This window comes from Triturus cristatus, chromosome 9 (assembly GCF_964204655.1).
Source record: "Triturus cristatus chromosome 9, aTriCri1.1, whole genome shotgun sequence".
In the NCBI taxonomy this organism is placed as follows: domain Eukaryota; kingdom Metazoa; phylum Chordata; class Amphibia; order Caudata; family Salamandridae; genus Triturus; species Triturus cristatus.
The window spans coordinates 1,274,558,248-1,274,585,939 of record NC_140592.1 but is presented as its reverse complement, the minus strand read 5'-3'; the positions used below and the strand labels follow the sequence as shown (position 1 = coordinate 1,274,585,939).

The following is a 27,692-nucleotide window of genomic DNA, read 5'->3' as shown; positions in this document are numbered from 1 at the left end:
GTTGTACGTTAAGTTGGAGAAGAGCGTCTTCCACACCACAACCGTCGAGTATCTAGGACATGTCATCACCCCAGAAGGGGTTACCATGGATACGAAGAAGACGGCAGCGATTCAACAGTGGCCATCCCCTACGTCCGTGAAGCAGGTACAACGGTTCCTGGGGTTCGCGAACTACTATCGCCGCTTCATCGAGGGGTTTTCTAGAATCGTCACTCCCATCACTCGTCTCCTGGGCAAAGGGGTCCACTTCAACTGGACCCACGACGCAGAACAAGCCTTCCGTGCCTTGAAGACTCGGTTCTCTACGGCCCCCATCCTGATACATCCGAACCCGGAACGGCCGTTTATAGTGGAGACCGATGCCTCCCAAGACGCCCTAGGCGGGGTACTCTCCCAAAGAGACACCGAGACGGGCCTGCTACATCCTGTGGCGTTCTACTCCAGGAAACTCCAGCCGGCTGAGCGGAACTACACCGTTTCCGACCGTGAATTACTAGCCATAAAGGCCGCCTTTGGGGAATGGCGCCACCACCTCAAGGACGCAAGACACCCCGTAACCATATTCACCGACCACAGGAACCTCCAGTTCCTCCGTTCAGCGCGGGCTCTGACCGCCCGACAGCTACGGTGGACCTTGTTCTTCAACGAGTATGAGTTTCACATCACCTACCGTCCTGGTAAAAACAACGCCAAAGCGGATGCCCTGTCGCGGCTCACGGAAACCGAAGAATCCACGCCTGCCGACATTCCTACCTCGATCATCCCGAACCGTTGTTTTCTGGGACTGGTCCTGTCTTCGGGTTTCTTATCCCAGCTGCGCGACGACCTACAACAGAAGGCCGCCTCGTCATGGATGGAGGAGCATGAAGGGCTTACCGCTGCGGATGGGTTTCTCTACCAGGGGGACCGGTACTTCCTGCCTCTACCGAACCTCCAACAAAAGGCCCTGTACATGTGTCATGATCACCCTCTGGCCATTCACCCTGGCCGACAGAAGACGAAAGACTTGTTATCCCGACATTTCTGGTGGCCCACTCTCGACGCCGATGTACACGCCTACATCGCGCGATGTGCAGTCTGCGCTCAGGGAAAAGGGTCATCGCAACCCTCGGTGGGGTTGTTGCAACCTATTCCGGTACCGCCGTACCCTTGGCATACCATCTCCATGGACTTTGTGGTGGAACTACCCACAACTAAATCTGGATACACCACCATCCTCACCGTCGTGGACCATCTCTCTAAGATGGCCCATTTTGTCCCGTTGGAGAAGCTACCCTCGGCGGCTACATTAGCTGGGATTGTCCTGCGCAACGTGATACGTCTGCATGGCGTTCCATCGGTGGTGATTACAGACAGGGGCTCCCAGTTCGTGTCTAAATTCTGGAATGAGGTGTGCCGCATCCTGCACATGGATGTGCGCTTATCCACTGCGTACCACCCGCAAACCGATGGACAGGCCGAGAGGACCAACCAGACGTTGGAACAATACCTCCGCTGTTTGCTCCTGTCCGTGGAGAATGACTGGTCGGATGTCCTTTGGCTGGTGGAATTCGCCTATAATAACAGCAGACATTCCGCGATCGGCATGTCCCCGTTCTATTGTCTCCAGGGTCGGCATCCCAGAACGGCTCCTTGGGAGGACCCGTTCACCAGCCCTTTGCCCACAGTTCAGGCGTATCATGGATTCCTTCGCGACCTGTGGCAACGGGCCAGGTTTGAGCTAGCTAAAGCGAAAGAATCTTACAAACTGTTCGCGGACCGGCACAGACGAGCCGAGCCCCAGTTCAAGGAGGGTGACAGGGTGTGGGTTTCCCTGCAACACATCAATACTCATGGTTCCAAGAAACTGTTGCCCCGGTTTATGGGGCCCTATGTCATTGCCAAGGTGATCAACCGGGTTGCCATGAAGGTGTCGCTGCCGCCTCACTTGAAGTGCCATCCGGTTTTTCACGTTTCTCACCTGAGGGCTGCTCACCCGGACTGTGTTAACCCCGCTCCTCCTCCTCCTGTTCTTCGGGATGACCACCTGGAGTTCGAGGTCCGGGCCATTCTTATGTCCCGTCGGACTCGGGGCCGGCTTTTCTACCTGGTGGACTGGAGGGGTTATGGTCCGGAGGACCGGTCGTGGGAGCCTCTGTCGCATGTCCGCCACGCCTCCCAACTGGTTCGGGCTTTTCACCTGGGTCATCCTGGCTGTCCTCGTCCGGCCACCCCGGTGTGACCCGCCGGCTGCCGGGTGGGGGTCCTGTTTGGTTGTGGGTGCTGTCATGGTTCCGCCACCCGCTACTCACAGGAGGGTTAGCGGTCTAGCTCTTGCGGGTCGACAACGGAAGGCCCAAAGACTCACTTCCGGCTGACCGCGCACAAAAGCCGGGAAATCCGGCAACTGATCGCTTTGAATTCTAGTCATCGCCCAGAAAGGAGAGACGCCACTCCGGAGAAGACGAGTACCAGCCGACGGACGGACGAGGCAGCCGACAACGACGGTTCAGGTACTGTCTTTCACAAACGGCGCTTCGCCTACAGGAGAACGGCGGTCCTGACCGCTTCTAGTAACCTTGTTTCTACAGCACACAGACGGAGTGCAATGGAACGGGGGTTTTTTCCCTCATTATAATTTGCGCAGGGAGCGCTGGTTTTGTTTATATTATTTTGGTTCATCTTCATTATAATTTGCGCAGGGAGCGCTGGTTTTGATTATATCATTTTTGATCCGAGAGCACTGGAACAGACTAAGGAGGCCAGCTGCTCGCATACCCTCGTACCAGGTAAACCAGGGCCTCACTCGCACGACACAGGACACAGGACACACTAAGAACGCGCAGCACGCTAACGGTGTTCCATTCTTTCCCTCACAGCGTGTGTCCAGCGCCTTCCGGACCGTGCATCTATCTGGCCTCCACCCCGGGTACCCCCTTGTCCTAGACGGAGCTACACCCTACTAGGGCAAGGCGGGGAACGGGGTGGTGGTTCATATCGCCTCTGCAGGAACATCCCACCCGACTGATGGTAAGTCGTAGGGGGGAACTCTGACAATATCGTGGACCCAGCACCAAGGGCAGGGGACGTGGATATGGCAACACCAGGTCCTCCCCAAAAAACAAACAGTGACGCCCTCTCCCTACCCCCCGACCACTTAACACCTGTCGGGGGACGACTCCAGCTGTTCCTGCCCGCATGGAAGAACATCACCACGGACAGGTGGGTCAGGGACATCATTCAACATGGTTACTGTCTAGAACTAACCTCCACTCCACCCAACATACCACCAAAGCACCGTCCTATGTCAGCCGAACACTTAGATTTACTCCAGCAAGAAGTGCTTGCTATGCTCGCAAAAGGAGCCATAGAAGTAGTGCCCATCGCCCAGCAGGGCACAGGGGTGTACTCTCTGTACTTCTTGATCCCAAAAAAGGACGGCTCGCTCAGACCTATCCTAGACCTGCGACCCCTAAACCTATATATACTATCGGAGCATTTCCATATGCTCACCCTCCAACAGGTTCTCCCACTACTCAGTCAGGGGGATTTCCTAGCTACGCTAGACCTGAAGGATGCATACTTCCACATACCAATACACCCTTCACACAGGAAATACCTCAGATTCACCATTCAAGGGAATCACTATCCGTTCAAAGTTCTCCCCTTCCGAGTAACAACAGCACCCAGGGTCTTTACCAAGTGCCTGGCGACAGTGGCCGCGCATCTGCGAAGGCAAAATATTCACGTCTTCCCTTATTTGGACGACTGGCTAGTTCAGGCCAAGTCAGCACAACAATGTGCCACCCACATGTCCCACACTATTCACCTTCTTCACGATCTGGGATTCTCACTAAATTACCCAAAATCAAGTCTCCAACCTGCGCACATACAACAGTACTTAGGCGCGACAATCAACACTCTGGCTGCCACAGCTCAGCCAACTTTAGTGAGAATCAACAGCATGCAATTGCTGATCTCAAAATTCAAACCTCAACACTCCCTTCCAGCGCGAGTGTTCATGCAGTTGATAGGCATGATGGCCTCCTGCATCTTCATAGTCCCACACGCGAGACTACATATGCGCCCGCTTCAGGAGTGCTTAGCACATCAGTGGAATCAGGCTCAAGGACAGTTGAAAGACCTAGTGTTGGTGAGCGGTCGGGCATACAACTCTCTGCATTGGTGGAATCCACAAAACCTTTGCAAGGGCCGACCGTTCCAAGAGCCTGTTCCACAAATAATACTGACAGCGGACGCGTCTCTCCAGGGATGGGGAGCTCATGTACTCAATTACACAGTGCAGGGACTATGGACTACACAACAAAAGAAGATACACATCAACCTTCTGGAACTGATGGCAATCTTCCTGGCAATGAAAGCATTCAAAGTACACCTGTGCAACAAAGTCGTGTTGATCCGGACGGACAACATGACTGCCATGTACTACATACAGAAGCAGGGAGGAACACACTCTCCACAGTTGTCTCATCTGGCTCAGAGCATGTGGAAGTGGGCCATTCAGAGGAACATATTCCTCATGGCGGAACACCTCCAAGGCAAAGACAACCAGATGGCGGATCTGCTCAGCAGACACAGCCACCAGATGCACGAGTGGGAGTTACACCCATCAGTACTCCAACCGTACTTCCAGCAGTGGGGTCATCCAGAGATAGACCTATTCGCCACAAGGGAAAACGCAAAATGCCAAAGCTTTGCCGCCAGGTTCCCACATCCACAGTCGCAGGGCAATGCGATATGGATGAACTGGTCCGGCAGATTTGCGTACGCTTTTCCCCCAGCGCCATTGATACCGCTGGTGGCACGCAAACTGCGACAGCACTCACTGACACTCATCCTGGTTGCTCCAACATGGGCACGCCAGCCATGGTACACCACCTTTCTGGAACTTTCCGTGGTGCCGCATCAAAGGCTGCGGATCAAACCCACGCATTTGACGCAGAACCATGGCGAAATTCAACACCCAGATCCGCAACAGCTGAACCTGGCAATCTGGCTCCTGAAGTCTTAGAGTTTGGCTACCTAAACCTACCACCTGACTGTATGGAGATCATTAAGGAAGCTAGGAGACCCACTACCAGGGCTTGCTATGCAGCCAAATGGAAGAGGTTTGTCATCTATTGCAACAACAATCACATTAACCCGCTAGACGCATCTATTCAGAACATAATCTGCTATCTATTACACCTATACCGATGCAATCTGGCATACACCTCAATACGTGTCCATTTAACAGCAATAGCAGCCTATCTCCAGAACAGGCAGCACCTCTCTTTATTCAGAGTGCCTGCCATCAAAGCCTTCTTGGAGGGACTTAAACGGGTGGTTCCCCCAAGGCACCCCCCAGCACCGGTGTGGAACCTCAACTTGGTCCTCACCAGACTAATGGGTCCACCCTTTGAACCTCTCCATTCTTGTGAGATTCAATTCCTCACCTGGAAAGTGGCTTTCCTGGTTGCCATCACTTCCTTAAGAAGAGTTAGTGAACTCCAGGCACTAACCATTCAGGAGCCATTTATACAAGTTCACGCAAACCGGGTCGTACTACGTACCAACCCCAAATTCATGCCTAAAGTAATATCGCAGTTCCACATGAACCAAACTATTGAACTGCCTGTTTTCTTTCAAAACCCACAAAATGTTGCTGAGAGGATGCTCCACACACTAGATGTAAAGAGGGCCCTCATGTACTATATTGACAGAACTCAAAACTTTAGGAAAACAAAACAACTCTTTGTTGCCTTCTCTCCACAACACAAAGGCAACGCCATTTCCAAAGCAGGTATAGCCAGATGGATCGTTAAATGTATCCAAATTTGTTATCAAAAAGCTAAACGCACATTAACGATTCCACCACGAGCCCACTCAACACGAAAGTTAGGGGCGTCCATGGCTTTCCTCGGAAACATTCCTTTACAAGAAATATGTAGAGCAGCCACATGGTCCACTATACATACATTTACCAAACACTACTGTGTAGATGTACACTCAAAACAGCAGGCAGCTGTAGGACAGGCTGTTCTCAAAACTCTTTTTCAGACTGCTGCAGCTGGCACGGGTAGCCGCCGCTAATAGGAGGTACTGCTGTGTATTCTATGCACAGATATGAATTCAGCAGCCCACATGCCTCGAACTGAGTATGCTACTTACCAGTATGCATCTGTTCTTGGCATGTAGGGCTGCTGACATTCATGTCGCCCACCCTCCTCCCCGGCGCCTGTCGCAGCTGCAGCTCTCAGAATTACTGTAAGCATGGTCATCACTTACTGTATCTACTCCATCACTGCCACAATGGCGAAAAACAATCTGAGGATGGAGGGGATGCCCATGCGCAATGTAGTCCAGGGGAGGAGTCACCTATCTCAGGATACTTCGAAGACTCTTCCAGGACAACAATGTGCAATCATCCGGACCCAACACTAGGCGGCGATCTATGCACAGATATGAATGTCAGCAGCCCTACATGCCAAGAACAGATGCATACTGGTAAGTAGCATATTCATTACCTGTAAACCGATCACTTAATTTCCTTCCATAGGATTGCATTGACTGATTTTCTTGAAAATTGTGGAGTTGGTTTTGTGTGAGAACTTGACAACTGCAAATAACTAACAAGCATTTACAATGCAACGGTCTCGGCATTGTTAAAGTTAGAGCTATTGGAATTGCTCATGACATTATTTTTGTTTATGTTTTTAAAACATGTAAAGAAACGGCATTGTTATTTACAATGTCAATAGCTTAATCTGTGTGTGGGTGCAAATGCACTAGGTCTCGCATTGGAGAGTGATTAAGCTATTGACATTGTAAATAACAATGCCGTCTCTTGAAATGTTTTAAAAACAAAAACATAAACAAAAATAATGTCATGAGCAATGCCAATAGCTCTAACTTTACTAATGCCGAGACCATTGCATTGTAAATGCTTGTTTAAACAGCAATCTCAGACATGGTGGTCTGCTGCATGGCTGCCATTCCTGATGATTCACAAACTGTGACCTACCTTATAATAATATTCATGAGGTTGGTCGATTTGCGACCCATTATGAATCTCTAAAGGAAACTCAATGAGCTTCATACATTAGGAATTCCGATGTCCTAATTGCAATACACAGCGAATCGCAACTAGGAAATAGGCATGCCTAATGCTTGTACAGCTGCACCGTCCGATGTTCTGAGCATGTCTGAAAAATTAAAGAATTTCAAAAAGAACCATCTGCGTTTGTCGCAAGTGCCATTCACAGTCTTTTCGAGCCATTATTTAACCAGCAGCAGGATCAGATTATGAGCTTTTTCTCCAGGGATCTTCCAAATCCACACTCCACCTCTTAGCACAGGAACACACGCTGTGCTGTTGTGGGCATGTTTGTGAATGGTCTGACATGGCAGGAATGTTCATTTAAGGGGCCTGACACATTTCACATTTCATTTTTTTTCAATTAAAAAAGGATTTGAGGCAGATTGCTTGCAGTATTTTTTAAACTGCGGCTTTGATAAAGTTCATATAAAATATTTGTAAAGCGTATATAAAACTAAGACACATTATTTTTTAAACAATCTCACTAGAAATACCAACTTATCAGCACACTTAAAAAAAACTACATACAGCTGAAAAGTTCCCAGAACCAATGTAATTTTTAAAGCCACTAATCCTGAACTCAATTTATTCTTTGCAGACAACAACGCTCTGCGTACAGTCAGTAGGGTACTTTAACCTCCTACCAACCCCCTCCCCCTTAGGACAACTTGGTAATCCAGAAAAATACGTAAGTATATATGTATGTATGAAGGACCTGCCCTTGGCAAGCTCATGCCACCCTTGTTTATTAAACCCAAAGCATGAAATAGTTTAGCAAACAATTTATCACTGTCTAAACTTCCTCAAAATCTTCATGAATGGAGGAACCATTTGTCAAGATTCTGGTAGAAAAACAAGCGCAGGTGTGGCTAAACTGCATGGGTGCTCAGGACACTTGTCTCGTGCTCACGTGGCTAATGGTACATAATGTGCAGTTTGGCGAGCTAAGAGAAAAGCAAATTACATATAAATAAGGGTTGTGAGAATCAACCATAAAATCATTGCATCCTATGCCTTTTAATAAAAAAAGAGCAGTAAAACGAGAAATGAGTTAAACTAAGCACATTTTCCAGTAACACTTTTCCAGGTATATTTTCATAATAAACGTTCACAAAAAAATAGGTACGAGTGGTCAACATGTTTTGGTCTTTCTGTGAGCCACATGTCTTCCAAAATGTGAACGGGTATTTTATGGGCGGGGGGGGGCGGGGGGAGTTCCCTTAAACGTCCCACTTCGATGCAGACCGAATCCCTGCCTCGGCCATATGTTCAAAAGATGTGTCCTTTGCAGTTGAAGTTGCTGGCTTGTTGTGAGGAACCCCTCTTCTGGACAGAAAAGAGGACGGTAAAAAATGCATTTTAAAATAGAACTCGGTTAAAATATCGAGTTGGCAGCAGGATTGTTTTAGCATCTCACCGATATTTGGGCGGGGTTGATTTAGAATCTCACAGTGTGCCATTGAGGTTACTCCAAGCACTCGTGGGATGACAATGACTTTATTTACAAAAGCTCACGGAAATACTGGCCCGTGGTTCATGTCACTGTGAAAGGACGGTGTGTTCATCGGAATTAGAAAGTTGTACCGGTTGTAATGTCCCTGTGTGAGGAAGGCTCACAATAGGACTCATCGCAGTGTGGTCACGTGTTCACTGGGCATCAGTGGATTCGGTTTAAAATTTCACGACAGGAAATACGGTTTGGTTTGAATCAGAGGTGTCCAAAGTTGGGCCCAGAGCCAAATTGGGCCCACAATTCAGGATCAACAGGAGTTAATAAACTGTTCTCATTTGATTAATTGTATCTATAAAGATCACACATGGATCTCTGGAAGATCTGTCATGGCGTGGGCCCTCGTGGACCAACATTGTCTTAAAATCTCCGAGAGGAAAAAAATGATTTGTTAAAAAAAACAGTGTAGCAGAGAGTTTGCTTAAAATCTCGAAGGACGTCAGCAGGGTCGGTTTGAACTCAGTCTGTTGGTGAGACCGGTTACATGTAATCAGTGTGTCGGCGGAGTAGGTGCCTGTGGACACGATTCATACACCAGGCCTCAAGGTGCTGAATTATTCACCCACAACAAAATTTACGAGCATAAACGGTCAATTGTGACGACTCCTGGCAAACTACGAAAATCACATAAAAGTTGAACATTAATTCCAAAAGTATGGGTAATACTACAGGAGCAAACTTCAAAATGCTTTAACCGGTCTTTTGAGAACTTTACCGTCTGTCAGGGAGGGTCAAGCTCCGCTCCACAAATCCACGGAACATCCGGTGAATGATGTCATTCATACCAGGTCTATAAGCCCATCGGACGTCATGAAATCCTCTAGCGGGCCTATTGTTAGTGAGTGTCCGACATACTGGGCTGGGCAAAGAGAATAGTTTTGCTCTTTACACTATCTGGCGATCCCTTGAAAAATCAGAGTTCTAATAGTTTTAGTCAATTTGTTGAGATACATTTCTCTGCTGAATGATATACCTCATTTCAAAAGACCTCAGGGTGCCCAGCACCCACTGCTTCTGTGTTAACGTGCGTTCCTTGCTGGCTTGTGTGCTGGACATTTAAGGGAAGAGCGATTAGGGCTGGGCTGCTCCCACCCTGATAAAAGGGCCGTGGAATGACTCTCCTTATCTAGGCCTGCGGGGACATGTGCAGTCCCTGCAGTGACTAACGCCGCGCGCCGATAGGATCACTTGAAACACTGAATTAAAAAGGCTCACGTGGAAACCGGATCTGCGATCACCCACATGGGGAGGGGAACGCCTGTTGTGTGCCCTAAGACAGGCATCCGGGAAGGATGGGGGAATGGCAGCGCCCGCTTTTAAAGCAGGCCGGGCTGCAGCCGAAGAATGTAGCACCCTTCACATACATAAACACGGAGAGGGCGATGGTTTGGGGGAGGGGACTAGACTGCCAGAGTTTACAACAAAGAGAAACCTGCCCTCCAGAGAGGCAATCCTCCCCTACTCTTCCTAACGTGTGTTTCTTTTCGGAAATTCATACACATTCTCTTTCAGACGTGTGTAAATTATGCACAACACAATATACTCCATTATTCACGGGCAAAGGTGATTTGAGCTCATATTGATAAGATGTCGACTGTAAAACCACCTATGGCAAAAATAATTCTAAAACGCAGCCTAACCAAAATGTGTGCATAGATTATGATCTAGAACCCTGCCTTGCCTGTTGCCGCGTGAGCGCCTCACCATGCGCCGAACGAGTTCAATGAGCTTCCATTCTGGGCTTGTTTTTTTTTTTTAGAGCCAAGCGACATTGTATGAAGACGAGACCTAAAAACGTTCCGCCCGCTGCTAGGAGTTAAAAAACAAAAATTAGGAAATGTGTGTTTCCGGTGTACTGCTACAGAAGCCACCTGAACAAAACAGAAATAAAAAAACAAATTACACGGCCGATACCTAAAAAGTGGCGGGCCTGTTAGCACTATCAGATTGTTGCTGGGTGCCTGAACGCAGTTGTCCGTGTGTGCGCCTCTCTGACCTGCACATGCTTCGGCGTCCTGCTGCAGTGTGACTCTAAACACCTGCTTGGAGCTTTCTTCCAGGGAAAAACTGTAATGTCGGGTGAGTGGAAGCTTTTTAAAGTGGTTCACGGTGCACATGTGCGAAATGCAGTCAACGGATAGAAGTGCTGAGCCGACCAGAGCAGCAACCGGACGAAGGGGGAGCGGACGAGCACAGAAATGCCTCGGAGAAAGGCAGCCTCCTTTTCGGATTCGGGGGCGTGTTTTGCTGTTGTCTCCTCCCTGAGACTTTTCGCAAAAAACACGCCCCCGATCCGAAAAGGACAGGGCATGAGTGGAGTGACGGGACCTCTTCTCCAATGGCTGGCCAGCATTTACGAGGCCAGCCAATGGAGAACAGGGCAGAAGAGGGGCGGGTTCAAGCCCCTCTTCTCCCAAGTCATTAAATCTCCGGACTTCCGGTCTGCCGACCGGATGGTCCCGAGACCTAAAAACTGCTTTACTTACCTTTTCTCTAGGAAATGTCCCTGTGTGATATCTAGGCATATCACACTGAGTAGAAAAAATCATCTATAAAGTAATCTAACAGTAATTTTCACTGTATTGAAAAGATTTACATACCTGTAACAAAGACCTTTACATTCAGCTTGCTTGTATTGTTCAACCTGCCTTGAGAAGTACCATTTACTCAGATCTGTGCCAGGCCTGCTTGGTTCTAAAAAATACAACTAAATAATATTTTTATACAAATCAAATTGGTCTGGGTTCAGTCTTTGAGTGAAATCTAAAGTCATTGGTGGATCAGCGGGAGATATATAACTTTGCATTTGTTGGACTGACTTGGTCACCACCTAATCACACGACAGAACTCTTAAATTGTGTTTAGAATATTGATTTTGTTTTTTAATTGACAAATATTTCCAAATTACTAAAAGTCTTGTTAGGGCCTTGGTTAAGTCCCTTTAGAATTTCAGAAAAATAAAAGATCACTTTAGTTAGGGGTAAGAGAGTTTAGAACTTTTTTGTTAGAATGGTTCTTAGCAAGAACCCAGCTGTTAGTGAAGATAACCACAATGGCATAGAGCACCAGGTGGAGGAGCTCGACCTCACCCCTTGTTTCCACTTAGAATTTAGGGAGCTCAGATCTCTATGCAAACTTAATAATATAGTCATGGGGTCCCATTCCTCCAAACAAAAGCTCAAGGAGCTGTTGGCAGGGTATGCTAAGGACCATCCTTCTGAGAATGGTGAAGACCTCTCAGATGAAGAAGTAGAGGGAGGGGATGATGATAACTACCACCCCGCCCCCCCACTTTATAGGGAGAGAAGGGCCCCAGTAACCCTGACTCCAAGAGTGAACCTCTCAGCACCTATAGCCTACACCGGTGGATCAGGTGCTACTAAGGACATTGAGGACACTTACCTGTTTCAGGCTTGCTTGGTTCTAGGAAATAAATACAACTAAATAATATTTTTATACAAATCAAATTGGGCTGAGTTCAGTCTGTGTGTGCTTTTATTTGCTGATTGAGTATGTACAAGAAATGCTGAACAATGCCCTCTAATAAAGCCTTACTGCTTGCTCACTCTACCACAAATAGACAGTCGGGTGCTACCTACTTTTACCTCTACCTACCTTTGGGGTTCCACTGAACTCTGTGCACACTATACCTCATTTTTGTATAGTATATACAGAGCCAGCTTCCTACACCCGTGAACCACACCAAGGCTCCAGAACCTGAGAGTCACCACCTTGGGGGTCAGGAGCTCGTGGCAGCTAGTTCCAGGAGCTGGTTGGGGAGCCTTTTATGTCCCAGGCGCTAGATCAGGAGGCCAGCAGACTAGCCCTTGGAGTCACCGTGGGGTCCTGGCTTCAAGATGAAGTTGCAGGTCAAGTTCTTCTTCCCCGGTAAGAGGGAAGCGGGTCAGCACAGCAGGGCAGCAGTGCAACAGAGTGGCAATCCATGTAGCAGCACAGCAGTCCTTCCTGGCAGAGTATTCATAGGTCCAGAAGTGTACTGAGGAGTTGGTATCTGAGATCCTTCTTCTATACACAGCTGTGCCTTTGAAGTGGGAAGAAGCGTCTAGTGTCTTGCCTCTGAAGTGCACATATGCCCTGTCTTCTTGTCCCTGGCTCCAGACTAACTACAGGAGGCATGCAGCCCTTTTTGTGGAGGCAGGACATAGCCTATTTAAGTGTAAGTGGGGCTGTGCCCAGCTCCTCCCTCCCATCCTGCCAAAGATGGCCCATTCTGTTGCACCTAAGCTCTCATTGTGTGTGGCTGTCTAGGAGGAATACACAAAGCCCAACTGCTACCCACTCCAGCTCATGTGACTCGGAGACAGGCTGGCGGCACCAAGACCCATATGTACGAAACTTCCATTTTGCATTTCCTAAATAACTAATCCTAAGAAATCGCATTTTAGGAGATGCAAATTAGAATGTACAAAAATTGGTATTTCCTAATCGTGATTCCTATGGAGATGCAATCACTATTAGGAAATCTCAATTTTAGAAATTCAAACCCTAGCGTACCTATGGGCCTATGCCCATAGGTATGAATGGTTTTTCATTTCCAAATTTGCGACTTCCTAATTGGAAATCACAAAATTGTAAATGTAAAACCAATTGTACCTATGAGGCTAAGCCCCCCCCCCCCCCCCCCCCCCATTTAATCTAAAAAGGAAAAAAAAAGAAGTGGTGTATGTGTAAAGCGCTTCAGTGCCCTTTGGGTGAGTTTACTCTCTATGGCACTGCAAAAACTGCACTTTGGGTGCGTTTTTTAGGTCTCGCCTGGCGTTAGCAGCGCATATGCGCTGTTCTCGCCATGCTAGGCCTCTTGGATTCAATACGGATTCCGAAGCTGTGTCTCAGCTCCGCCTCCAAATTAGATTGGTATGCGTTGTTTCTCATCATTTATTATTCCAATCCGACTTTGCTGATTGTCCCGGATGGTTTGTAGCCCCTCCTGGTTGCCACCCTATCCTTGTTGGCCACGCCCAGCGGAATTGGATCTCTTACTGGCGGCATGACACAGTAGGCTTAATATTAACTTGCTGCACTTTTTTTTAAAAAACCATTGCATGTGTTTCCGTGTGGAATGGCATTGTATGCTTGTACGCTACTTTGTTTTTTATTATTACGCTACTTTGTTGTTATATTGTTTTTACGCTACTTTTGGGCTACTTCGTAAGTATACGCTTGGTGCTCAGTGAAACACACCACTTCCAGACGGCATGCCCGAGGCGCTTTGTTTCATTATGGCAGCCGCAGGGTGACTTTTACTTTGGCAAACCCTTCTGCAGGCAGGACACGCTGAGTGAGACCCACCACGCAAGACGGCATGGCCGAGGCACTTTATATTTCATTATGGCGGCCACACGGCTCTCCGGGTGACTTTCACTTTGGCAAACCCTGTTGCAGGCAGAACACGCTGAGTAAGACACACCACGTCCAGACGGCATGCCCGAGGCACTTTATATTTCATTATGGCGGCCGCAGGGTGACTTTTACTTTGTCAAACCCTGTTGCAGGCAGGACACGCTGAGTAAGACACACCACGTCCAGACGGCATGCCTGAGGCACTTTATATTTCGTTATGGCGGCCACACAGCTCGCAGGGTGACTTTTACTTTGGCAAACCCTGTTGCTGCCAGGACACGCTGAGTGAGACACACCACGTCCAGACAGCATGCCCGAGGCGCTTTATATTTCATTATGGCGGCCACACGGCTCACAGGATGACTTTTACTTTGGCAAACCCTGTTGCTGCCAGTACACGCTGAGTGAGACACACCACGTCCAGACGGCATGCCCGAGGCGCTTTAGATTTCATTATGGTGCCTGCAGGGTGACTTTTACTTTGGCAAATCCTGTAGAAGGCAGAACACGCTGAGTTAGACATTTGTCCAGACGGCTTGCCCAAGGCACTTTATATTTCATTATGGTGGCCACACAGCTCGCAGGGTGACTTTTACTTTTGCAAACCCTGTTTCTGGCAGGACACGCTGAGTGAGACACACCGCGTCCAGATGGCATCCCCGAGGTGCTTTATATTTCATTATGGTGGCCGCAGGTTGACTTTTACTTTGGCAAACCCGGTTACAGGCAGGACACGCTGAGTGAGACACACCACGTCCAGACAGCATGCCCGAGGCGCTTTATATTTCATTATGGCGGCCACACGGCTCACAGGATGACTTTTACTTTGGCAAACCCTGTTGCTGCCAGTACACGCTGAGTGAGACACACCACGTCCAGACGGCATGCCCGAGGCGCTTTAGATTTCATTATGGTGCCTGCAGGGTGACTTTTACTTTGGCAAATCCTGTAGAAGGCAGAACACGCTGAGTTAGACATTTGTCCAGACGGCTTGCCCAAGGCACTTTATATTTCATTATGGTGGCCACACAGCTCGCAGGGTGACTTTTACTTTTGCAAACCCTGTTTCTGGCAGGACACGCTGAGTGAGACACACCGCGTCCAGATGGCATCCCCGAGGTGCTTTATATTTCATTATGGTGGCCGCAGGTTGACTTTTACTTTGGCAAACCCGGTTACAGGCAGGATACGCTGAGTGAGACACACCACTCCCAGACGGCATGCCCGAGGCGCTTTATCTTTCATTTTGATCCGCCGGGGTCATAACTCGGGTTGATTGTCTCTAAAGATAAGCATTTATGGTATTTACTAAAAATAAAGGTCCGGGATAGAGGGATTCTTCTTCTGTTAGGCTCTGGGGGTCTTGTCGTTTCTGCAAGCACCCGCCTGTCACAGAGGGTAATTGCTGGGATTCTGTGGGAGTGCTGTAAACACAAGGTCTTTCGATGGATGAGCTGAAAATGCCCATTAGGTCTGGGAAATGTTATGCTTAGAGTCGGTGTTCGACTCCCTGGGACTGCTCTCTGCTGTGATGGCACCAGGCAGCATTTCTTTGAAATGATGCAGCGTGATAGTGGCTGGACACTGGTCCATATGCCCTGCCATCTTAGGATGTATAGCTCCTAGAAACACGCAATGCAGCTGCTTAGGTGTTTTTTTTAATTTTAAAACTAAATGCAATGCATCTTGAATAACTACAAGTGAAGGACGTTTCCGTTCCCCAAGCACAGCTGTGGTAGGCATTACATGGATGGTAACCAGCACTGCAGTGTTATGGGCCACAAAGCTCACTGCCAGCAGGCGTGCTGTAGCACAGACCGACGGCACAGCATGGATGCTATGGGGTGAATAACAGTAAAGCAGTAGCGAGTGGGAAGAACAGCACAGCGGCATAATGCAGGTCCTATTCCTGTTTCTCTGATCTTGGGCAGTGTTGCCCAGGTCAGTAACTTTGCAGCTCCACCAGAAGAGGTGTGCACAAAACGGCAACACGCAAACCCTGCCCACGGAGGAAGTGCAGAGCAAAGATTTGTGCCTGGCCAGCTCACCTTGTGCGGTGTATCATTCACCGTGTGTGTAGTTATGAGAGGACTCGGGTAAGGCTTGCCCTCTCTGTACCCCCTTGCAGGGCATTGGTGCGAATGCCTGGTCAACCCTGGCCACACGAAAGCCAAGTGCTTTCACGGGTCTGCCAGAACTCATTTTTTTCGTGTAGGGTTCCGGTGTGACGTCATGTAGAGTTTGTTTCTTAGTCATGCTTGTCTGGGATCAAGGCATCCTATTAAGCATTACTAACCAACTGTACACCATATAGAAAGCTTCTGGCCTTGGACGAGGGAAAGGGTATTTCAAAACTTAAAATAGCCCTTAGTCTAAAGAGAATCCGAATTCTCATCAGAAAACCTCAGTCGGTTAATTGATATTTAGAGTTCACTGAACGCAGCGCTGCCTGTGCTTCCAAAGCTAACCAGACAGCAGTGCTACCCCCTTCAAATCCCAAAATTGACCCCCATAACCATGGCTGAGCTGTACTGCTGCCTCAAAAACATCACCAAAGCAGCAGAGGCCTCATACAGTCTTTGTAAAACAACAGCGGCACCCACGTACTGACCAAAGCATCACCAAAATTATTTACTGTATATTTGTGATATTTGCATATATTTGCTCTCCCCTCCCTCGCCCCTTTCGTCTACCTCATGCTATTGTAATCCTCACTATACGAAATTAACACACATTCTATTCTTCTATTCATTCACCTCCCACATCTGAAACACGCTCTTTTCCTACTAACGCTATGCTTAAAACTACTACACAGCTAACAAAACAATTCTACATACAACTACAACATATCCCAAATATACACTAAATAATGCAAAGCTAGAATACAATACCATTAGCAAAGCAACTGGCTTTAACGTATTCAAAGGCGCGACATATTGCATTTTCAATGCTTGTTTAATTTGTACCTGGTTACCATAGGATTGGATTAGAAGGTAATAGTATGCCCATTTCTCATTTAGGAAATGCTTTGTACATGTGGTTGGGAAATCCCTATTTGCGATTTCCTATTTTGGTAATCATAAAATGTGATGTCTGCGGTGAGGGGGGGGGGCCAACGGTGTAGAAATCAACCCTTGCGACCGTGTTTCTACCTTTTGTACCTAAGGAAAAATCATTTTTCTTTTCTTAACGGCCCGAAAAACCAATTTGTTTCTTTAGGAAATGCTAAATAGCTTCGTACATTTGGGCCCAAATGGCTAAGGCAAGAAATTGCCAACTTTCTAAAAGTAAAAGACACACAATTGAATGCAGAACAAATCAAAACATTCACCCCCCAGTCAAGAGATCTGGGTTAAATCCATCATTCTTTTGCTCACCATGCCACCCCAGTTTAGACCTGGCCATATTCAAATCAGTCTTGACCCTGTGCCTCATGGGAACAGTCCAGCCCGAACTGCCATGCCAGATCCTCCCTGAACCGGAAGCAAGCATCCTAGGACCGGTTTCGGGGTTTCACCCCTCTTCATCCAGAATAGCTTGATTCCAGTGACACAGTGAGCACAGGACCCACGTCTGGACATACCTGGCGCACTTAAGAGCGAGAAAGCAAAAGACACACAATTGATGTACGGAATGCTGAACAAATCAAAATATTCACCCCCAGCAAAAAAACGATGTATTTAGGCCCAGATCTCTGTACTGGGGTGAATGTATGACATTGTTCTGCATTCTGTCCATCAACTATTGTTTTTGCATTGGTCACCCCGAGTGGGACGGGTATGCCTAGATGTGGGTCCCGTGCTCTCCATGCCACTGGAATCAAGCTATCCTGGCTGAAGAGGGATGAAACCCCGAAACCGGTCCTAGGATGCTTGTTTCCAGTCTAGGGAGGACCTGGCTTGGCAGTTCGGGCTGGACTGTTCCCATGAGGCACGGGGTCAAGACTGATTTGCATATGGTTGGGTTCAAACTGGAATGGCATGGTGAGCAAAAAAACGATCGATTTAGGCCCAGATTGATGTACTGGAGTGAATGTATGATATTGTTCTGCATTCTGTCCATCAACTGTTTTTGCACTTTCTAAAAGTGGCATTTTCGAAATTGTAATTTAAAATCCATCTTCACCATAAATTAGGGTTTTAAATTAGGATTCCAGAGACACCAAACATGAACCAGTTAAATTTTCCCATTTGGAAATTACACTTTATAAAATGTATAATGTTATTCCAATGTTATCCTAAGGGAGAGGTAGGCCTTGTAGTAGTGAAAAACGAATTTAAGAGTTTTTCACTACCAGGGCATGTAAAACTTAAAAGTACATGTAAAACTTTTTAAATACCCTTACCTTGGGGCTGACCAGGGCCTACTTTAGGGGTAACTTATTTGTATTAGAAAAGAAGATTAAGACCTGGCAAAAAATTGATTTTGCCTGGTGGAAATGTCAAGTTAAACTGCAAACACAGGCTCTACAATGACAGGCCTGAGACATGTTTGAAGTGCTACTTAAGTGGGTGGCACAACCAGTGCTGCAGTCACTCTGGTAGCATTTAATTTACAGGCCCTTGGCACATGTAGTGCCGCATTATTTGGGACTTACAAGTAAATTAAAATGCCAATTGGGTTTAATCTAATGTTACCATGGTTTAGTGAAGAGCACAGCACTTTAGCACTGGTCAGCAAAGGTAAAGTGTGCAAAGTCCTAAGTCCCGCAGAAAAAGGAGTTATGGAGGCAAACAAGTTCGGAGAAAACCACGCCAAGGATGCTAGGTCTAACAGTTGCAATGCTTTATTACTTATTATGATTGCAGAGGGATGGTAACTGAAGTCAGTGATGGAATGATGTATTTTGACATGTGGTTCTCGTCTTTAAATGTGGCAACATTCACATCATTACATCCTCTATATGGTTATGTGCAACACTGTATGGGGGAGGGGAGTCTGATATGTAAAGCTGTGACCTCTTTTTTGGGGTCAAACGCAGTGTTATCAAAGGTGTTTTCCACCAGCCTCATGGATATTTGTAAATTACTGCATATTATTAGGACGTGTGTGTGTCATAAATGCACCTTTCCTTTCCTAAAGAAACAAGCATTTACAATGCAATGGTCTCGCCTTTTGCATAAGTTGGAGCTATTGGTATTGCAAATGACAAACTTTTATTTATGGGTTGGTTTTGAAAACAGATAAATAAATGGCATAGTCATTTACAATGCCAATAGCTTTAGCTCTCGCAAAGGCGAGACCTATTGCATTTATACACACACACACACACACACACACACACAGAGCCACACACACAGCGAGCCCCACACACACAATCCTTTGGTGAATATGTAGTGTTGGAAGGGGTTCACAGGGGGCACAGCGGCGGGGAAACGAGTGGGACAGAGGGCAAAAGGGGCACAAAACAGAAAAAAACGAGTGGCGCAGAAGGGCACAGAAAAACGAGAGGAACAGAGGGCAGAAAGGCACAAAAAACGAGGGAAACGAGTGGAACAGAGGACAAAGGCACAAAAAAAGTTGAAAACGAGTGGCACAGAGGGCAGAAAGGCACAAAAACGAGTGGCACAGAGGGCAGAAGGGCACAAAAGACGAGAGGAGCAGAGGGCAGAAAGGCACAAAAACGAGAGGAGCAGAGGACAGAGGGAAAACGAGTGGAACAGAGGACAGAGGACAGAAAGGCACAAACAAAGAGGGGAAAAACCCTCCGAAATGATGTTCACTTGAGAGCTCGTTAGTAGTAAATTGCAATAATCAGCATGCCTTGTTTTCAGAAATTATATAGTTTTTCTGTAGCACTCTGGACGCAAGGCCCTGAACCCTGTTTCACTGGACAGGAAAACCGCGTCTTCAGCACGAGAAGAGGTGTGCGATCTGGGGCCACTTGCCTTCATGTACTGGAATAGCCCCTATTAAGCGCCAATGTAATTTGTGCTACCTTTAACGTGCCCCCGTTTGTTATCCAACAGCACTTGGCATGTTCGGACCAGTGGTCCGTACTTCTATAGCAAAAGTGAAACAACATATCCCAGCATATAACTGGCTTCTTACTTCAGAGGCAAGGCTGTTCTAGTGTCACATGGGGCCACTCCAAAGCCATGCGGTGGTCTTGAATCTATCTAGACAAACCTAGTTGAATGGATAGGTATTTTAAGGGGGTGCAAGGCTCAGCCTAAAAAGAGAACTGATCGTGCTTTAGGTAGTACGTTTCTCTGGAAAGCAATTGCGTTCTATTAGCATATGAAGCAACGTGTATGTTTATTGGCACAAAGGAGCAAACTCTTTGTAAACGTTTTTGGAATTTTTTGGTACACCAGCTCCTGTTTCAAATGTTAATTCTTTTATGGTACTGCAATGTAGGGAGACTTTGGGCATCTCCATTGTCATTCTTTCTTGGACAATGCAAACCCAAAACACTTCAGAAATGTTGAGATTGTGTACTGTGAATAATAACTAAACACAGCATTTATTGTGAGGAGAATAAAAAAAAAATGAAGCCCCAATATTATCTTTGCACCTTTCTTGATGGGAATATCCCTCATGTTTTTTTAACATCGATTTTATTCCACACGCAATAGTTACAATTTTCTCACAATCAATATGGAAAATGTTATCAGTCCAATCGGTTCCAGACACATTTAAAGAGTGACTCGGCACGAAACATTTCGAAACCACTGGCCTAGTGAAACTAAGTATTTACTTAATGGACCATCATAACAGTACACAGTATTAGTCTGTGTTGTTGATTACCGGCGCCTACGACGCCACACTGCTTGCGCGTTCCATGGTGTTGGCAAGCTACCGGTGACGAGCCTGCGTCTGTCTGGCAGGGGAGAGCAATAACGTGTGTGAACATGTGACCTCTGAGCTCCTCGGGGCAGAGGGAGGGAGGGAGAAGAGGCAGAGATGGCGTCAGAGGGCACGTCTGCTGTTTACCAAGGCTGCCGCTCAGCCTGCTCCCTGGCACAGCGGAGAAACGTCGTAAAAAATGGGATTGCTGTCCAGAGGTTCTTGGTTGCGTGTTGGAAGTGGGTCTTCTGATCTTGGCAGACGCTTCAAGGCTTTTAGATGGTGGTTAAATAGGCTGTTTTTGCTAACAAACATACAGGTGAGGCGGCTGCATGTGTGCTGGGAGGCAAGTGTGCAGATGCACTTCCAAACTGTCAACATCATTGTGAGGCTAAACGCTTCTTCGGATCGTCATCTGCGGGTTCAGTAGTATAATTTAATTAATGAGAGAAGAGACTGTGCGTCGTTGAGGGAAATCGCCCTGAACACCGCCGCCTTTCTCCGAGGCGAAGCAGAAATGCCTTGGAGAAAGGCAGCGGCGGTTTCGAATTCGGGGGCGTGTTTTGCTTTTCTCTCCTCTTGCCATTAGCTGGAGGAGATAATTAGAAAAGTTGCAAAAAACACGCCCCCGAATCCGAAAAGGACGGGGCCTGTTCGGAGTGACGAACCTCTTCTCCAATGGCTGGCCAGCATTCAAGAGGCCAGCCAATGGAGAAGAGGGGAGAAGAGGGGCGGGTTCAAGCCCCTCTTCTCCAAGTCATTATCTCTCGCGAGCGAGACTGCGCAAGCGCAGCCTTCGCTAGCCGAGACCTAAAAAGCAGTGACGGGACAATCATTTATTGAGTGTTATTACTGCGTGCCAGTGAATGTTGATCACTAGCCCACACCAGAGAAGTGTGGCTCAATGGTTAGAGTGGCAGACCCTGATGCAGAGGTCTGGCCCGGGACCAGGGTTCAATTCCCCGCCTCGGCGGGTCTTGGGCTCAAAAATTCCACGGACCTGACAATTCTCGCCTAGGTGCCTATTCCAATCATGGAGTCCCACTCTGCAACTCTGGGCAATAGCTTGCTTAATCTCCACAACGGCCCCCACAACGCTAAGGATGCCTGGCCTCCACCTTGGGGGTGCCCAGGAGTGGACACCTCACAGGGAAAGCCAGGATGGGTTCCACAGCGGTATTCGTACAAGCGCCTTGAGACCCTTGCGGGTGAGTAGTGCGCTATACAAGTATCAATTTACAATTTACAATTTACACCACCGCCTTGGACTGCTCTGCTCCGCTACCCTGAGAGAGTCAAGTGGTACGATGGGGTGTTTGTTTCCCAATAACGGGATGATTGTGGACCTATTACATGTGCAGGCCCTACAACTAGTGGCCCGAATCCTTACAGTTTTCTGAGCCTATCGTCCTGTGCATTATCTGAACCTGTTGCCCCTTCTGTGCATTATCTGAACCTATCATTCTCTGCATTATCTGGACTGGCTACTTTGTCCGTGCATTATCTGAGCCTATCCTCCTGTGCCTTATCTGCGCTATCCTATCTTTCTGTGATTCCCTGACTCTGCTGCCTCTCCTGTGCCTTATCTGAACCTTGATACAGTGCTGTATCTGTCACTGCTGCTTGAACCTTTTGCCTGCAATGTTCACTGTTGTTTATGTAACCCACAAGCTGTCTTTGTTACACACCAGGCTACAATGCTGCCAGAGAAGTATAAACAGGGGAAGCTGCATGCCTACAAGCTGATCTGCAAGATCATGAAGAGGAGGCAGGATGTGTCCCCCAACAGAGACTTCTTGACTCACTTCTACAACATCATGCACTGTGGCCTGCTGCACGCTGACCAGGTAAGACCTGAGCAGATCGTAGTCGACATCACACACTGCCGCACACTGACCAGGTAAGACCTGAGCAGACCGTAGTCGGCATCACACACTGCTGCACACTGACCAGGTAAGACCTGAGCAGACCGTAGCCAACATCACACACTGCTGTACGCTGACCAGGTAAGACCTGAGCAGACCGTAGCCAACATCACACACTGCTGCACACTGACCAGGTAAGACCTGAGCAGACCGTAGTCGACATCACACACTGCCGCACACTGACCAGGTAAGACCTGAGCAGACTATGGCTGACATCACACACTGCTGCACACTGACCAGGTAAGACCTGAGCAGACCGTAGCCGGCATCACACACTGCTGCACACTGACCAGGTAAGATCTGAGCAGACCGTAGTCGGCATCACACACTGCTGCACACTGACCAGGTAAGACCTGAGCAGACCGTAGTCGACATCACACACTGCCGCACACTGACCAGGTAAGACCTGAGCAGACTATGGCTGACATCACACACTGCTGCACACTGACCAGGTAAGACCTGAGCAGACCGTAGCCGGCATCACACACTGCTGCACACTGACCAGGTAAGATCTGAGCAGACCGTAGTCGGCATCACACACTGCTGCACACTGACCAGGTAAGACCTGAGCAGACCGTAGCCAACATCACACACTGCTGTACACTGACCAGGTAAGAACTGAGCAGACCGTAGCCAACATCACACACTGCTGCACAGGTGGTCGGAGTTCGGGAGCCGCGATTCCGTCAGCAGGGCTCAGATGGTTCAATAGCTGGGGGCCGCGAGTCACTCAGCAGGCCTAGGTGGTTCAGTATTCGGGAGCCGCGACCTCGTCAGCAGGGCTCAGATGGTTCAATGGCTGGGGGCCGCGAGTCACTCAGCAGGCCTAGGTGGTTCAGTGTTCGGGAGCCGCGACCTCGTCCGCAGGGCTCAGGTGGTTCAATAGCAAGAGGCCGCGAGTCACTCAGCAGGCCCAGGTGACTTCAGCGTTCAGGAGCCGCGACAGCGTCAGCAGGCTCAGATGGTTCCAGGTCTTCTCTGTCCTTGTTTCTCCGGCACCCCTTGTTATACTCCGCTGGTTCTTTGAAGTCCGGAGTGCTCGCAGAGGGGGGACTGGGGTGACGGAGGGGGTTCGGCGGGATTTCCTGCCGCTCACTTCTTTGGTCTTTTCAGGTGGGTCTGGGAGGGACCCCAGACGCTCGGTAGGGGAGGCGCCTGCTCCCCAGGGGCCTGGTGGCCGATTGAGTCCTCCCGGGGAAGGCGACCCGAGGTGTGACTGGGCTGGCGCCTCTGGGTCTGGCTCGAGGGTTCCCGCTCCCTCGGTTGGGCATGCGTGGTAGGGTGTTGAGTCTGTCAGGCCTCTGGCCGGCCCGTGGATCGGGGGTGGCTGGGGCGGCCGGAGTCGGAGATGTCGTGTCTTGAGGGTGGTTGCAGGTTGGCTGGATGATGGAGAGGGCAACGCCGTGAGGCCGGTCTCACAATCACACACTGCTGCACACTGACCAGGTAAGACCTGAGCAGACCGTAGCCGACAACACACACTGCTGCATACTGACTAGGTAAGACCTGAGCAGACCGTAGCCGACATCACACACTACTGCACGCTGACCAGGTAAGACCTGAGCAGACCGTAGCCGACATCACACACTGCTGCACGCTGACCAGGTAAGACCTGTGCAGACCGTAGCTGACATCACACACTGCTGCACGCTGACCAGGTAAGACCTGAGCAGACCGTAGCCGACATCACACACTGCTGCACGCTGACCAGGTAAGACCTGTGCAGACCGTAGCTGACATCACACTGCTGCACGCTGACTAGGTAAGACCTGAGCAGACCATGGCTGACATGACACACTGCCGCACACTGACCAGGTAAGACCTGTGCAGACCATAGCTGACATCACACACTGCCGCACACTGACCAGGTAAGACCTGTGCAGACCATAGCTGACATCACACACTGCCGCACACTGACCAGGTAAGACCTGTGCAGACCATAGCTGACATCACACACTGCTGCACACTGACCAGGTAAGACCTGTGCAGACAGTAGCTGACATCACACACTGCTGCACACTGACCTGTTAAGACCTGTGCAGACCGTAGCTGACATCACACACTGCTGCACTCTCACCAGGTAAGACCTGAGCAGACCGTAGTCGACATCACACACTGCTGCACACTGACCAGGTGAGACCCGAGCAGACCGTAGCTGATATCGCACACTGCTGCACACTGACCAGGTAAGACTTGAGCAGACCGTAGTCGACATCACACACTGCTGTACACTGACCAGGTAAGAACTGAGCAGACCGTAGCCAACATCACACACTGCTGCACACTGACCAGGTAAGACCTGAGCAGACCGTAGCCGACATCACACACTGCTGTACACTGACCAGGTAAGAACTGAACAGACCATGGCTGACATCACTCATTGCTGCACACTGACCAGGTACGACCTGAGCAGACCGTAGCCGGCATCACACACTGCTGCACGCTGACCAGGTAAGACCTGAGCAGACCGTAGCCGACATCACACACTGCTGCACGCTGACCAGGTAAGACCTGTGCAGACCGTAGCTGACATTACACACTGCTGCACGCTGACCAGGTAAGACCTGTGCAGACCATGGCTGACATCACACACTGCTGCACGCTGACCAGGTAAGACCTGTGCAGACTGTAGCTGACATCACACACTGCTGCACGCTGACCAGGTAAGACCTGTGCAGACTGTAGCTGACATCACACACTGCTGCACGCTGACCAGGTAAGACCTGGACAGACCGTAGCTGACATCACACACTGCTGCACACTGACCAGGTAGGACCTGTGCAGACCATGGCTGACATCACACACTGCTGCACTCTCACCAGGTATATCTTGCTGCACAGTAACTCCTCACAAAGGCCTAAAGTGGTGTGACGCAGTGTGGTGCCTGCCCAGGGGAAGCCCTTTTGTGCTGCTTATTTTGCCACAAGCTGCTAGTGCTTCCAGTCCCCTCATGATGCATTTGGTTACAGCTCGGGCATTACAAGTGTTGCTTCCTCTGTGCTGTGTATGACTCCCTCAGGTCCCTTTAAACTCTTGACCGTGTACATCTGATGTTCTGCTGTTGATCCCTCAGGATATCGTGAACACCATCATCAAGCACTGCTCGCCTCAGTTCTTCTCGCTGGGTCTGCCTGGAGCCACCATCCTCATCATTGACTTCATCGTCGCAGCTGGCAGGGTGGCTGCCTCATCCTCTCTCAATGTGAGTATGATCTGTTCTTCCTCTTCTCATGTGTACACGTAGTGTTTCCTGCAGGCCTCTGTACCCTTTGCACACAGGCAGCATGCTCGAGTCTCCTCCTGACTGGAAGCACACCTAGCTCGCTCCCAGCGTGTCCTCTTGAATGTGCACACTTGCAGCTTGTGCTCTGCACATTGCCTTATCTTGTGCACACATTGCCTTATCGAGGCCACACATCCATGCTCCAAACATGGTCCATCCATTGTGTTCATTATGTCAGACAGTCTGTTCCTTTACTCCTTTACAGACTCCAGAAACCTGCTGGTACCTTGCATTTTTCCAGGCTGCAGGAACATGCATCTTTCCAGGATGATGGAACCTGCTAGTTCCTTTGCATCTTTTCAGGCTGCAGGAATCTACTGGTTCCTTTTCATCTTTTCAGGCTGCAGGAACCTTCTGTTTCCTTTGCATCTTTCGACACTCCAGGAACCTGCTGGTTCCTTTGCATCTTTCCAGGCTGCAGGAACATGCTGTTTCCTTTGCATCTTTCCTAGATGCTGGAACCTGCTGGTTCCTTTTTTTTCTCTTTCCAGCCTCCAGGAACCTGCTGGTTACTTTGCATCTTTCCAGGCTGCAGGAACATGCTGGCTTTTTTTGCATCTTTCCAGGCTGCAGGAACATGCTGATTCCCTTGCACCTTTCCAGGCTGCAGTAACCTGCTACTGTGTGGTTTAAGCTGGTTAATTTTGTTTGGACACAACCCTCCAAAGTATTTTTTCGAGCAAAACAAGTCTTTTTTGAAAAATAAATTAGGCAAATCACAATTTCATGTTGAGTATATAAATATATGTTCGAGGCATGTGAGCTGTAGATCACATGCTTTGCATATTCCTGCCATCTAGTGCTGGGTCCGGATTTTTGCAGTTTGTTTTTCTTCAAAGAAGTCTTCCCAGGCACGAGGTAGGTGACTCCTCCTTTCGGTGATAGTGCACATGGGCATTGATTCCATTGTTAGATTTTTTTTTTCCGCTATTGGGTTCGGACGTAAATTGCTGCGCTTCGGTTTAACACGGTTTCTAGGGTCCCCTCTGTGCGCAATCCACTTACCCTCGACTGTATTTTTATTGGATCACGTTTCCCATTCTACGCATATTGTATCGGTTCAGAAAAAACTCTTTCGATCGAAAACTTTATGGAAGGCCGTCTGGCTTTGCCGCGTCAAGCTACCTCACAGTCGATGGAACTGACTCCATTTAAATTTTGCCCTCTGTGCCACACCAAATACCCACGCACTGACTTGCACGATATCTGCAACTTGTGCCTCTCCCCGGAGCACGACAAACAGGACTGCAACACGTGCAAATCCTTCCGATCCAAGAAAACGCTCTGTGGCCGTCTGGCTCGACGCCACGAAATGCAACAACACAGCGGCTCCATTCTGGATCTCTTTAGAGAAGAATCCGAACCAGACGTCGATGACGTGCAACGAGCCAAGGAAGAAGAGGAGCTGATATCCGTGTCAGAGGCAGACTCTAGCATGGACGAGGAGCTTCTGCAGGGTCAGCGTACTGTGAGTACTGATCCTCCTCTGCCCAAGAAAAATGCTCCGGTCCCTCCTCTGCCTTTGCGCCAAGGTCGGCACCGAGATCACGTCTCAAATGCCCCGACTTAGGGCCCGGTACCTAAACAAATATCGAAGCCTTCCGGCTAGGGATCGAGTCGGCCACATTTGGGCGCCGAGCTGAAACAATCGGCTTTGAAACAGAAACACGTTTCGGAGCCAACTCCTTCGGTACCGAAACTGAAACGCTCTTCGGATCCGAAGACTTCGGCACCGAAAATCTCGGG

The 27,692-nt window shown here is 48.8% G+C and overlaps 1 protein-coding gene across 9 annotated transcripts in view; it reads left to right on the top strand.

Moving 5' to 3' along the window:
- Positions 1-27,692, top strand: part of RALGAPA1 (Ral GTPase activating protein catalytic subunit alpha 1) — a 717,351-nt gene that overhangs the window by 350,785 nt on the left and 338,874 nt on the right. For all 9 annotated transcript variants that reach the window (XM_085627452.1, XM_085627453.1, XM_085627449.1 and 6 more), the window contains 2 exons: positions 22,430-22,585; positions 25,737-25,865. In XM_085627452.1, the coding sequence (XP_085483578.1) occupies positions 22,430-22,585; positions 25,737-25,865 (285 nt within the window). The remainder of the gene's footprint in view (positions 1-22,429; positions 22,586-25,736; positions 25,866-27,692) is intronic.